This window comes from Choristoneura fumiferana, chromosome 4, assembly GCF_025370935.1.
Source record: "Choristoneura fumiferana chromosome 4, NRCan_CFum_1, whole genome shotgun sequence".
Classification (NCBI taxonomy): domain Eukaryota; kingdom Metazoa; phylum Arthropoda; class Insecta; order Lepidoptera; family Tortricidae; genus Choristoneura; species Choristoneura fumiferana.
Window position 1 is genome coordinate 16,304,076 of NC_133475.1, and position 14,479 is coordinate 16,318,554.

Genomic DNA, 14,479 nt, shown 5'->3' on the forward strand with positions numbered 1-14,479 from the left:
CAGGAGAGTACAACACAGCCGCCCTACATGCCAGACTTATTAAATTTAACAGTCAAATGAAAAAGGTACCGTAAACCAGGGTTAAATTAGGAAATTTGGGGGCTAGGTACTTTGACAGATTTAAAATGGTTATAAAAACGCAAATATTCATAGCTTGATTGAGCAAAAGAAGTAAAAGTTAGGTAATTTATGAAGGGTGGGTATCTCACTGCCTGTACCAAGCCTGTACATATTTCATACATTTTACTTGCCCCAATATACCAATATCGGCGTCCGATACCGATATCGCGTGGAAAACGCTGAAGTTGGCCAATGTCTTTCCAATGTGGTTGAATGTAGGGATGAATCCATAGTGTAGTGTTTATCATTAACACCCTTTTCGGCATCGCTGCTTTACTGACGCCTAGACACCGTACAAAAAGATACTATTGTATTGTTGACACGCTGACATTACAATAAAAAAACGTAATTTCGTGACATTTTGTAACATATTTTTTGCGAAATAATTTATTTTTTAGAAATATGGTGTGGCCTACAGATTTTGATGTGAAACTAGGTGAAGTGAGTAAATAATATTATGGAAGTAGTAGAAATACCATACCCGACTAACTACGTATATTCAAAAAAGTTATTTCATTAATGTTTTTGTACTGGGATGAAAACATTGACATCTATGTACTAAAATCAAGGATACTAGAAAAAGTATTTTCTACGAACGAACACTTTGCAGACGGAATCGCGGGCAAAAGCTAGTAGTAATATAAGTGTATAGTTAGTATATTTTCGCTACTTTAATAAAAATTGCAGTACGATGCTATGGACCTGCCTGGGCAGCAGTTTCCTTCGGCGAATGCGATGACACCTCTGGATCACATATTAAACCTCGACATCAAGGCACCTCCTGGGTGCCAACGTCTTACAGGAATCGTTGCCGCTATGGGTGAATATTTACAAAATTACTTTGAACTTTTAAAACCAGTCTTACAATGTTTATTTTTTTTAAACAATGGAACAAATAAAAATAACAGCTAGAAAGAGAGCCCACGTGCGGTAGGTACTTAATAGGCGGCAATCTATCATTTTTTATTTATACTATTTAGCTAGGTATTTAATTGCATTCGGTTATTTAACACCCCCAGAGAATAGCTGATTTACCCCTAGGTTCAGAACCACTGATCTAAAAAATATTCTACACAAACAGAGAAATTGTTAAAAGTTTAAATTTCAAGGCTGGTATTAGTTTAGGCACTGGAATTCTAAATTTATTAGGTTGCCTAAGCAACCTAAAACGCGGCAAGCTTGATCCTAAGCTAATCAAAGCCCTGTTTATTTTTAGAATAATTGTCTTCTAAAATAAAATAGCATTTGTACTAATTTATCTGTTGTATATTTTGTAACGTTGTAATATGTATATTATGTCTCTGCTTTGGCACCTTCTGTAGCCTATACGGTTAAAAAAATGAACATGTGATATATCATTAGATTTCATGAATTAAATTCGGGTTTTGTTCCGCGTACCTTGATTTTAAAGTGATCATTGCGCATGCGACTGTACCGAAATATCGAGCTTCGTTAAAATCACATAATTACTGATTAGTAATGAACGCGATAGTCTAAAATATTGTATCATAAGATTTGTGGAACAGGGTTAGTATACGTATATAATATAATATTTCAAAACAACGTCCGCAAAAAAAAATATGGATGGGGGACGAAAGCCAATAATTATGTCATTGTTTACACGAATAGTTTTAAGCTACCATTTTCACAGGAATATCAAAAAAAGTATAAAAGAAAAAATGTAAAACCAGACTATCTTACAAAACTTTAAATATGAACTAAAAAGGTAAAACAAGTATATAGAGTCTAGAACTGACTTAAAGTTAAAGTACAACATAGGTACTAAAAATTTTCGAGCAAGTCACCATTTAAATAAATAACAGTGAAACGAGTGTGTTTTTAGGTAAATCGACCACTGAATTGGAAACTATTGAGAATATGATAGCAGCTGGCATGAATATAGCCTTGTTGAATATGTCGTTTGGCCCCAGAGATGAGCACATAGAAAATATAAAAACCTTGCGGCAGGCTGCGAAAAACTATGGAATGAAGATGGGTAGGATCTATCCACTAGCTATTGCTGCTCGCCTCTCTGGTAGAAAAATAAGAACTGGACGGATAGCAGACGTGAGTCTTTAATAATATAAATTGTTCGATCCATAAAGAATCTCCACTGAGCGAGCTGCCTATGGCCTCTCAAGTAGAGGATCGTGGGTTCGAGCACAGACAGTTCTAAACTCTCAGAATTTATTTACGAAATTCCATTGGAAATTTACCATGAGCATTATGGCTAAGAAAACATCGTGAGGAAACTCGCACATTCCTACGAAGAAAGTGGAGTGTTTGACTGTACATGACTATGCATTGTCATACAAATACTGTCAACAAAAATAGATTCAGAACAATAGCTAGTATTGATTCTGAGAGCTTTTGCCCAGCATTGGGACGCACATAGGCCGAGATGTTTCTTGACTTGTCTGTTACTCCCCCAAAATCAAAATTATATAAACCGAACAGTCTCCTCGTGTGAGTAATGTCTCTACAGTGACATTGGCAAAATATATCGTCACTGCTTTGAAAAAATCTCGTATCACAATTTAATACATCAACAAAGTTCACTCAGTAAAATTATCGACTTTGAGATACGGGCTTTTTTCAAAGTAGTGACGATATTTTGCTAAAACAGCAAGGGTGAAACTCATAAAAAAAAACCGGCCAAGAGCGTGTCGGATACGCCCGGAATAGGGTTCCGTAGCCATTAAGAAAAAATTAAGTAATATTTTTCTAAGGATTTCGTACTTATTTTGTACGGAATATTCCAAGTTTAGGAATATTTTATACCTTAGGCTGCTATTTACTCTTAAACTACTAATAATTCTCAAGAAAACTTAACCGTTGTAGTTTTCCTTGTAATTTTGATATATTTACTACCATTCTGAATTTTTGAATTTTTTCAAATTTTTCCTCCCACCGGTTTAGATTTTAGAGGGGGGGGGGGACGCTTTGATTCGATTTTAATCAAAATTTGCACTTTAAAGTTGAATATTTTCCAAACAAATCACTGAATCGAAAAATCGTTTTAGCAACTCCCAAGACCTATCCAACGATACCCCGCACTACAAGATTTGATGAGAAAAAAAAATCACCCCCACTTTACGTGTATGGGACGTACACTAAACAATTTTTTTTTAATTTTTTATTGTACCATTTTGTCGGCATAGTTTACGTATATATTCGTGCAAAATTACAGCTTTCTAGCATTGATAGTCCCTGAGCAAAGCCGCGGACGGACGGACAGACAGACAGACATAGCGAAAGTATAAGGGTTCCGTTTTTGCCATTTTGGCTACGGAACCCTAAGAAGCTAGTGTTATTTTTTAAACAAACATTTATTTTAGAGCTACGGAGAGACTGTGGATCTCAAAACCGGAGAAGTAGTGAGACTGACATCCGACGAGACATACAGAGAGAGATGCTCAACTTACACCATCTTCGTGGACTTCATGTATCTCGCGGACCAAGTGAAAAAGAACGACTCAATCTTACTAGACAACGAGACCATCTTGCTGAAAGTCGAAGTTATATCAGCGAATACTATAACTTGCAAAATTGAAAGGGGAGGATTGCTGGGCTCCTACAAAGATGTTTTTATACCTAACGTTGTTTTAGACATGCCTAATTTTTCTGAAAAAGATAAATTGGATATTGATATGGCTGTTCATCATCAGGTATCGTAATATTTATTACTAGCTTTTGCCCGCGGCTTCGCCCGCGTGGAATTCAGTTATCGCGCGCTGTTCCCTCAGGAACTGTGCATTTTTCCGGGATAAGAAGTAGCTTATGTCACTCTCTGGTCCATAAACTATCTCTATATCACGTCCGTACAAAATCACGTCGATCCGTCGCTCCGTTTCGACGCAAAAGACGGACAAACACACAAACATACAAACACACACACAAACTTTCGAATTTATAATATTAGTATTGGCTACTAAAGCCTTTATGCTTCGCACGCGTAAACTAATAGGTTTACACGGTTGATTTGAATTTCTAAAATTATGTAAAAATTTCAGAGGTATTCCCAAAAATTACATCATGGATTTCATTTTAACTTTTCATAAAAGAGGTTGGTTTGATCAATTCACCAAAATCGTTATTTCCTAGTAGCAAAATTTCCATTCGCATTTTTTCCCAAATGCTTTTTTTCTCCATATGCTTTTTTACTGAAGCTTATTTTCACAATCGCGTTTTTCCCAATTTTAATCGACACGGAGGCATACATAGTTTAACTTATGGTAAGTTTGCATCAGCCCGAAGGGCCAAAACCACATCTGCGACACTGCCTGCGACACCATCACCTGAGTCTCTTCATAGCTATATTTTGTTGGTGTTGGTACCAGATTGCACTTCTATATGAAGCAGCTTCTATTTTTTCTCAGGAGTTTTGTATTTAGTGTCTTTGTTCGCAGGTTGACATAGTGATTGCTCCATTTGTGAATTCAGTGGATGCAATAACAGAGCTGAGAGGACTTTTGGGTGAAAAAGGCAAAAAGATTTCAATAATAGCACAAATCCAAACCATCGAGGGTTTTAATAACTTTGATAATATTCTTACTGTAAGTTATAATACTTATAATATTAATAATAAAGTCATTTAGCTTGAGCAACATGCAATAAATACTGTACAGACTAACTACTGTAAAGATGATAAAAAACGCAATACTAAAAAGCTGACAAAACAGCGTGACCTCGTTGCGTCACTGACGTCGTATTCTTCAGTGGTATGGTGCCTTAGAACCACTGGAACACGACGTCTTTCGGACTAAAATGTATGGGATTGCATACACTTACCCCAGTTGACGAGCATTTACTAGAAAAACGTTCTCTAGAATGATCGCGTAAATATTCATAGCAATGTTTGGCTCTATGCTTAAGTCTATCCGTTATTCCGTTCGACAAATTTAAAAACGTCGAACGCTCGATGCGGCTCAGGATGACTTCGTCCACAGTCCCATTTCGTCACTTTCTTAAATCGTCCACAGTGCCGTGTCGTCAGTCTACAATTCCTAAATCGTCACCTTCCCAACTCGTCCACTTTCTGTTATCGTCCATATCCCATTTTGTCTCTATTCCAATTTTGACCACAGTGCCAACTCGTCCACTTTCTTTTATAGACCACAGTACTACTTGATCAGCAGTGCCAACTCATTCACGCTTACCAGACGCTGTCTCACAGAGATGGCGTTTTTAAGTTAAGCGTTTGAAAAGCAAAATATCCCGAGAGTAATTTGAAAAAAAAGACCTCTTTCAGTAATCATTTATATTAGTCTGGATAGTGAACGATGCAATAATGTTGACGAGCTGGTACTGTGGTCTAAATTTGAATTTTGACGTGTTAGCACTTTAGTCGAAATAAGACAGTTGACGAGTTGGTACTGTGGCCCACGTAAGTGGACAAGATAGGAAAGTGACGATGTAGGAATGTTGCCGAATCAGAACAGTAGACAATATGAAAATGAGGACGATTTAAGAAGGTGACAAAATGGGACTGTGGACGAAGTCATCCTGAGCCCTCGATGCTCTGTTTTAAGTGAATGCCCAAATTTACCAGCACCTTTATTTAATTTCAGGCAGCCAATGGAATAATTGTATCAAGACAAGAATTAGGATCAGATATAACACCAAAAAAACTGGTGATAGCTCAGAAAAACATGATCGCTCGAGCTAATAAGGTAAAACCACAGAACTGATAAAATTAAGAGGAGGAAGAAAAATTACATCGTGTGTATTTCTTTTCAAAATCAATCGCTTCTCCTGCCATTACTGCAAACGCGTTTTATCTTTTCTCAGGTTTTAGTGAATTACTATACTCACCAATGAAATTTTACTAATCCATTTAGGACCCCAGTCTCTCTTCAATCTCAATTTTAGAGTGATAAATATCATCATAAACATTTTTCCGCCATATAGAGGTCTCATGTGTTTAGTGTGTCTCATGTGTCTACTTCTACTCTTCTAATGAGTAGTTTTATAGCCTAGTTTAGACCTACAAGAAAAATCATACAAGTTGTATGTACTTTGCAGAGCTCAATCACTTCAAACTCGCTTCTCACCTTCTTCTTCGCTTTTAACTTTATGGCCTCGCGTTGTATTATAATGCAACTTGCACGATTTTTCTCGTAGATCTAAACTGGGATTATCAGTAATCTTACTAACTTTGAGAAATATAATTAAAAAAAAACATAATGATACTCTTTATTTCCAAGGCCAACGTCCCTATATGTATCAGTGCGCAACTTCTCAGCAGCATGAGATACCAGAAGCTGCCACTGAGGTCTGAAATCCTGGACGTTTGCAACTGTATCCTGGATGGCGCTGATGCGCTAATGCTTTCCGCGGAGACCGCAGTGGGCCAGTACCCAGTCGATACAGTAATGTGCTTGGCTAACGCGTGCAAGGAAGCAGAAGCTTGTGTGTGGAGCAGACAGATCTACAGTGATATGGTTAACAAGGTGCGTGTTCATATTAACACGTTCACTGTCCCCATTAAAATGATTTGACAAGGTCACAGTCCAAGTGTGCTTCCACTTTGGGGACAGTTTGAAGTTGTGAAACAATAGTGGAAGCACGGACCCCTGTAACAAAGGTTCATGACCCCACATTGGGGCACCGGAAGAAAAATTAAAGTATTTTTAAGGGTTTTGTACCTCTAAAGGAAAAAGTAGAAGAACACCAAAGTACGTTGTGTTTTATAACTGAATGGCTGGATAAATCTAGGTTTACGGTGACGAAAAAAGACTATCTCTCTATCTTTATCAGATTACAATACCCTGCGACGCAGCTACCGGCACGGCAGTCGCTGCAGTTATAGCTGCAAACAGGACTATAGCGGCGGCAATTATTGTGGTGACCACCACGGGCAAGTCAGCCCAAATCGTGTCCAAGTTTAGACCGAGATGCCCAATAGTGGCCGTCACGAGATATGCGACGATTGCCCGGCAACTGCACATGTTTAGAGGCATCGTGCCAATTGTTTATGAAGGTAAAGTTCATTATATTTAAGACTATTCCACCTTTCTTTAGTTACAAGATAAGGTGTCCTAACACGCGACATATTTGTTACGGGATTTAGATGAGTCACTTGATTTTGTCTTCGAGACCTTCAGTATGTTCTAGCTTGTCCTTTTTTTAGAGATAGGTTAAACTTGAAAAGAAAGGCTACACAATGATATTGGATAGCGCTTGTCTTGCTGCGTTGTGTCAGTTCTGCCCCATTCACTTTATTGTCTATAGTAAATATCTATGGAATAAAAATTTGTGCGTATAAAATGTTTATTTTGTCTTGATGATTTATGTTGACGACGTTGTCGTACAAGCAAATGTCAATGAACCACTACTAATAAAAGTAATTGTTGTAGCAAAAGTAAACATTGGCCAAGGAATAGTTGAAGTTTGAACACAAAGGTAAATAATAGACGGGACATTTTCCCAGTCGGCTTTACTAGCTTTAATCGAATGAACCTGAAAGGCGAAAAGGGTCAGTCGTTTTTAGGACGTTTTTCTTTTATCCGTGAGGACATTCATTAGGTTTGAATACACTGATTCGTAACGAGGAATCGCTACTTTACTATTTATTTATAAGTTGTTTTTGTAAAATTTAAAGCCGAGTTTAGACTTGCAAGAATATGTGTAAACAAATCTCTGAGTTCTGTAAATTAAGTCAAGTATGTAAGTGCTCGAAAACTCGAGTTTTCATGAACACCTGTATAATAATCATGTAAATAACTTTGGGTGGGGGTGGGTTATGACCCCTTTCCTTGGACTTCATCGTTTCAAATAAACTGTAATCTTTATCCTGTAGATTCGCCGGAGACTGACTGGCAAATAGATCTGGACCACCGCGTCAAATTCTGCACCAAGTGGATGCTGGAGCAAGCCTTCATCAGAGTCGGTGACCCGTTGGTGATCGTTTCCGGGTCCCGCCAGGGCTCAGGGTTCACTAACACTATGAAGATCAACTATGCCACAGCGGACACGGACGTCGGCTAGTGCTTGACATTAAATAACGATTAAATATCGATGTGATTTTCATTCATAAATAGTAAAGTTGAATACCATAAACGGGACTCTGTTCGGGGAGACGCACGGTCGGACGTTGCTAGTGTTGTGTGTCAGTGTGATAGGGTAACAATTAAAAATGACCAAGTGCAGGTAGTTCGAAGGACTCGCGCTGCTAAGCAGACATGACACCCTACACTTCAGTGTACTCGTGACCAAGGCCACTGAAATGTGTAAATATTACTCGTGTGTTTAGCGTGTCAAGTCCCGTTTATGATATTTGATTATTTAATATATTTAGAGTTCATTGAACGAGATCTAATACCTTTAAACGAGCAATTCTTATATATATATTTATATATTATATATGATCAGAATCTCGGAAACGGCTCCAACGATTTCGATGAAACTTGGTATGTAGGGGTTTTCGGGGATGACAAATCGTTCTAGCTTGGTCTTATCTCTGGGAAAACGCTTATCCTCGAGGCTTAGCCCGAGCAAAGCTCGGTCGCCCAGGTACTATTAATAAACCCTCCTGTAATAAGTCACGCTCCTTGAACCATAAAATCGTTCGATTCAATTGAAATTCCGAAATTTTATTAGATTCCCACGATGATATTCAAAAATTACATTGTTTTCGTTTACGTTGTATGAACAACTTCTTAATTCAGTCGCATAAGCAATTTAATTGAGTGACTAGGAAAGAGAGATACTTAATAAGCTAGAAGCTCGTATAAACTTTTATTAAGGCATTTTAAAACTTATTACCTAGGCGACCAAGCTTTGCTCGGGCTAAAACTCTACAATAAGCGTTTTCCCAGATATAAGACCAAGCTAGATCGATTTGTCATACCCGAAAACCCCTACATAGCAAAATTCATCACTCGTTAAGTAGGTATTAGATAGATAGATCTCATAGGTTATCGTGTCATCGCGTCATAGGTTATCGTGCTCGCGATTTAGATATTTAAGGTCAAATGTCACAAAAGCGGGTTTTTTGGAGCTTCCTTTAGTTTGGAGATATTTACGTATATACAATATTATACAATACAATGACTCTTTATTGTACACCAGAAATTAAATAATTAAATTGTATAATGAAATTCACGCACGCATTTACTATAAATACCTACTTGAGTAAAATTACAATACATAACTTAGGAAACTAGCTTGTATCAAGATCTAAACTCAGAGAAGATATTTTTTTATAGAATTCTGTATCGCCACACTGATCTACTTTGACCGTGATTCGCAACGACACGCCGTCGTCAAAGAGCGGCAACGCTGACCAGCCCAATTTGCGGCACTCTGAGGTGCCCAAATTAAATTTATGTAACCTAGGTTTCATTCAGCACTCACGGTCGACAAGAATGAAAGGCAAAATTACTGCAACGCCAAAACAGCGGCCGTCCATGATGAAGCTCTTAGCTGGTAATAGGTAATAGTCTAAGCGTTAACACCCTTTATTCCTTGGAGGTAACCATAGCTAGACAACTTGTTATCTGTGAAAACATTATATCTGTAAGGTTGTTATTTTTGCTACAGATATTTATTTTAAGAGTTATCTGCTAGGAAAATTTATTCCTCGGAGATAACTCGATATCTCTGAGGAATATAGATTTTCCTTGTAACTAGTAAAAAACATATAAGTTAAACATATTTTCCTTGTTTTAACAGTAAACATCTATAAGGAAAATCTATCCCTCAAAGATAACTACCTAGTCATCTCCGAGGAATAAATTTTCCTCGCAGATAACTGTTAAAAAAACAGTATAACTAGTTGTCACCGACCGAAGAACAAAACTCTTCACAGAAAACATGTTATCTGGTCATTATTATCTCCAACGAACAAGAAACAACAGATCAACAGTCAAGGGCGTAAAGTAAGTTTAACGCATTCGCTGCCACCTGACTTCCACAGGTGCCACCGACGCACATGTGCGTTCAAATGTATGAATAATTATGACAGCGGCACTGGACGAAGTTCCGAAAACGCATATATGCGTCGGCGGCAGTGAATGCGTTATGCGGCAATTACACTGAGTCGTTCACCTAACGTGGTCGCCGAACTTGTGTCAAACTACTTCGGCGAACGAACGTCGTCTTTAACGACTCAGTGTAATTGCCGCTTTACGTTAGTCTGTCCGTCTACTGCGGCGGCCATATTAAGGCGGTGACAGCTGTCGCTCGCCGAATGCGGCCGACTACCGTGCTCTTTACACTTTTGCGGTCGCCGTATGCAGCATGCGGTGAACGACTCAGTATTATTGCCGCATTAAGCTCTAGTACGAGACGATACAATTTAGTTTGACAACCACTAGTCCAATATGTGGCAAGTGTAATTCCGGCGAAACGTTCAATATTGGCGCACGTAACCTGCGGCCGATAGTCTCCGCCGCTCGGCTTTGCTTGGAAATTCTCTTTGAGATCATGTTTTTTAAATTTTCAATTTGGAAAATACAGCTCTTGGCCGTTTAAGCGATTGGGCGCTAGAGTAGATTGTGGCTCGCTAGCCCTTTATGTTCGAGAGTAAGTGGGCATATTGCACCACCATTTTATAGCTTATAGCTTTTGCCCGGGACTTCGTCCGCGTGGAATAGTAACTTTGAAAGTACTTAATTATTTAGGATACCTATTCTGCCAATAATAGCACATAGAAACTTTCTACGGCTTACTGAAATAACCATTTCAATACATTGCTATAAATATAAAGTATTTTTTTTTGTTTATCCGATCAAATGATTTTTAGGGTTCCGTTCCTCAAGAGGCAAAAATTGAACCCTTATAGGATCACTTTTCTGTCCGTCCGTCCGTCTGTCTGTCAAGACCCTTTATCTAGCGGAGTATGGTATCGAGTTGAAATTATAAACCTAAACTCAGGTCATAGTCCCGAAAGCTTGTTGAAAAAATTAAATTCTAAGTCAAGGCAAACAAAAGCTACAGTCATTAAAGAGGTGTTTCATCCGGCTGTCTTTAGAAACTTGGAATTTTGCATAAAGGTGGCTCTTATAGCACAATAAATAAGAAAAATCTGAAAATCATAAATTTTTCATGATGACCTCACATTGCGTACATTATTCTTATGAGCTTAGAAGGTTCTGCTAACACTGCATCATCTCCTCTGCTAACATCCCCTCGCAGGTAAAGTTTCAAATGAAGAACTTTTTCATAAACATTTTTTTTGTTATTCATCATCATCGATCATTATCACCACAATCACCATCATCATCACCAATCATCATAATCAGCACCACTATCATCACCATCACCATCAATCAGGCTCCAACAGCCTCCGCTCCGCTCAGCAGCGTCCGCTCCGTTCCACTGCCTCCGCTCCGCTGCCTCCTCTCCACAGCCTCCGCTCCGCCAGCCTCCGCTCCGTCAGCCTCCGTTCCGCCAGCCTCCGCTCCACCAGCTCCGCTCCGCCAGCCTCCGCTCGCTAGCCTCTAGCTCCGCCAGCCTCCGATCCGCTCAGCAGCGTCAGCTCCGCTCCGCTGCCTCCGTTCTACTTGACTGCCTCCGCTGCAGCCTAGATTGTATCCGCTCTATCCGTTACCTCCGCTCCACTCCGTTGCCTCCGCTCCACTCCGTTGCCTCCCTGCCTACGCTCCGATGCCTCCGCTCCATTGTCTCCGCTCCGCTCCACTGCCTCCGCTCTGTTCCGCCAGCCTGCTCCGCCAGCCTCCGCTTCCGCTCAGCAGCGTCAGCTCCACTCCGCTGCCTCCGCTCTACTTCACTGCCTCCGCTGTAGCCTGCATTGTCTCTGTCCATCCGTTGCCTCGCACTCACTCCGTTGCCTTCTCGATTTATCTTCGAAATGACTACCTTCCACATACACTTTTCATCCCCTATTTCATCCCCTCATAGGTCGAGTTTTCAAAAAAGGTCAGCCAAATATCGATTTATTTCTTATTAAGTGCCTAAATTCCAAGTTTCATGTTTTATCATCAACAGCGACGACTTCCACCATATAAACTTTCATCCCTATTTCAACCTCTTAAAGCCTTTTTTTCGCGATAAAAGATAGCCTATGTTCTTTCCCAAGGTCTATTCTATCTCTGTACAAATTTCATCAAAATCCGTTCAGCGGTTTAGGCGTGAAAGCGTAACAGACAGACAGACAGACAGACAGAGTTACTTTCGCATTTATAATTTAAGTATGGATTTTTTTATCACAAGGTATCACGAAATGTATCGGGAACGTATTCCGTCCATCTGCGAATATTTTTTTTTAGTTTTTCTTCAATATACGTGAATTTTGTCAATTCTGATTTGTCTCTTTCCTTTTGTGCAATAAAGAGTTTACATACATACATACTTCGATGCCCTAGATCTATTTAATACCTTTAAACGAGCAATTCTTGTACTTATATATATTATATTAAATATAATAATCAAAATCTCGGAAACGGCTTCAACGATTTCGATGAAGTTTGGTATGTGGGGGTTTTCGGAATGACAAATCGATCTGCTAGTAGCTTGATCTTATTTCTAGGAAAATGCTTACTGTCGGGTTTTAGCCCGAGTAAATCTCGGCCGCCCAGGTATTTTTAGTAAAACATGGATCAGCGAAAATAATTGATATCCATGATTTAATAATCTAAAACATACTTATTCACAGAGGTGTTTAACCTCTCGTATGCATGAGAAGTTAAATAATAATTTTATTAATCCCACAAAAATATTGAATGCGAATGTTTTGTAAGACAGTTTGCAGTTTTGCAGGTGGTTAGGACCTTGTGCAAGGTCCGCCCGGATTGCTACCACCATCTTGCTCGCTAATCCTGCCGTGAAGCAGCAGTACTTGCACTGTTGTGTTCGGCGTGGAGAGTAAGACAGCCGGTGAAATTACTGGCACTTGAGGTATCCCATCTTAGGCCTCTAGGTTGGCAACGCATCTGCAATTCTCCTGGTTTTGCAGATGTTATGGGCGGTGGTGATCTCTTACCATCAGGAGAACCCACTTGCTCGTTTGCCATTCAGTCGTATAAAAAAAAAAAAAAAAAAGACTATGTTGCTTGTTACCCCATCACGTCAAACCGCTGAACCGATATAGATGGAATTAGGTTATACAGACAGTTTGAGACTGAGTACCGAGGAAGGATATGGATTTATCACAGAAAATTGCAGTTTCCGTGGGATAGCGATAAACGAATTCTACGCGGAGGGAGTCGCGGGCAACAGGCTAGTAGGTACTATAAATGCAAGTTTTGAGTATGTAGGTTTGTTACTATTTTCTATGTCGTTTTTGTTATTTTATCTTAGCGCAACGTAACTGGACCTGGACATCACGACCCCGGAAAGACCCCGTACAATAATGTACTTACTACATAGTCACGTCAGTCCGCCATACGTCACTCTGTGTGGAGATTTTTTTTAGTTTAAAGCCTGCTGCCTGCTCGCGTCAACGTGTTAAAATACCGGAGATTCCATGCAACTGCTTTGTGCCAAAAACCAAAGCTTGTGCGAGTAGTCGCGGGTTAGTCTCATAAATGTCATAAAATATTTCAGGACCCAGCCAGTGAAGTACGCCGCATGATGGAAAAACATTGGAAAACAACTAGGGTACACGTACTTACGAGAAAACAATGATCAATACGAGTAAGTATGTGATCACTAGGAAGCATACTTTCTGGCGGGTGCTATCTATTTCATTATGTAGCAGTCGAGTTTTTAACTTTCTTGTGAATCAGAAAATAATGTACTAAATACTATGTATAAGTAGTTAGTCCGTCAAGTTAAGCAGGTACTTTAAAAAAAATGGAAATTATTTTTCTTTTTGTGATTAAATATAAAATTATAGACATAACTATAACTAGCTTTCCCGCGGCTTTCGTACGCGTGAATTCGGTTATCGCGCGCTATTCCCTCGGGAATTGTGCATTTTTCCGGGACAAAAGTAGCCTATGTCACTCTCTGAGCTATAAACTTTATTAAACCAAAAATCACGTCAATCCGTTGCTCCTTTCGACGACGTGAAAGACGGACAAACATACAAACACACAAGTACCTATGGATATAGCCGGTTACAGCTCCATGTGACATTACGGGCCTCCACTCCCGCACTTTGACGCCCTTAACTTTTTAATTTTTTGTTTGATTGACAAAAAGAAATAATACCATGTCCAATGTTTTGTGATATAATCTGACCGACGGGACTTAACATTAACCAGGAATCTACCCAGTTGACAGTAAGAAAACAATAGTAAAGTGAAGCAATGCTAGTGTATTCTAGAATGTAGCACCTGCGAAATGTAAATGATCGCCAACAGAGCGTCTGCACCGGCCGGATGCAATTACCGCTGGACGAAATGGCCGCATCAAAGTGGAGGAACACGGCAATTTGCGACGGACAGCCCTG

The 14,479-nt window shown here is 39.4% G+C and overlaps 1 protein-coding gene across 2 annotated transcripts; it reads left to right on the forward strand.

Annotated features, from left to right (window-relative positions):
* The first annotated feature begins 452 nt into the window (after positions 1–452).
* On the forward strand, positions 453–8,118 carry LOC141427078 (pyruvate kinase-like). Of its 2 annotated transcripts, XM_074086310.1 has the most exons (10): positions 453–561; positions 808–940; positions 1,964–2,187; positions 3,459–3,788; positions 4,530–4,676; positions 5,691–5,792; positions 6,327–6,572; positions 6,880–7,102; positions 7,479–7,524; positions 7,922–7,959. In XM_074086310.1, exons 1-9 carry the CDS (start codon positions 523–525, stop codon positions 7,514–7,516), a joined length of 1,482 nt encoding a protein of 493 aa, XP_073942411.1. In that variant the 5' UTR covers positions 453–522; the 3' UTR covers positions 7,517–7,524; positions 7,922–7,959. The 2 variants fall into 2 exon arrangements, with proteins under 2 accessions (XP_073942411.1, XP_073942409.1); XM_074086308.1 differs by lacking the exon at positions 7,479–7,524 and having other exon boundaries at positions 7,922–8,118.
* Positions 8,119–14,479: the final 6,361 nt, after the last annotated feature.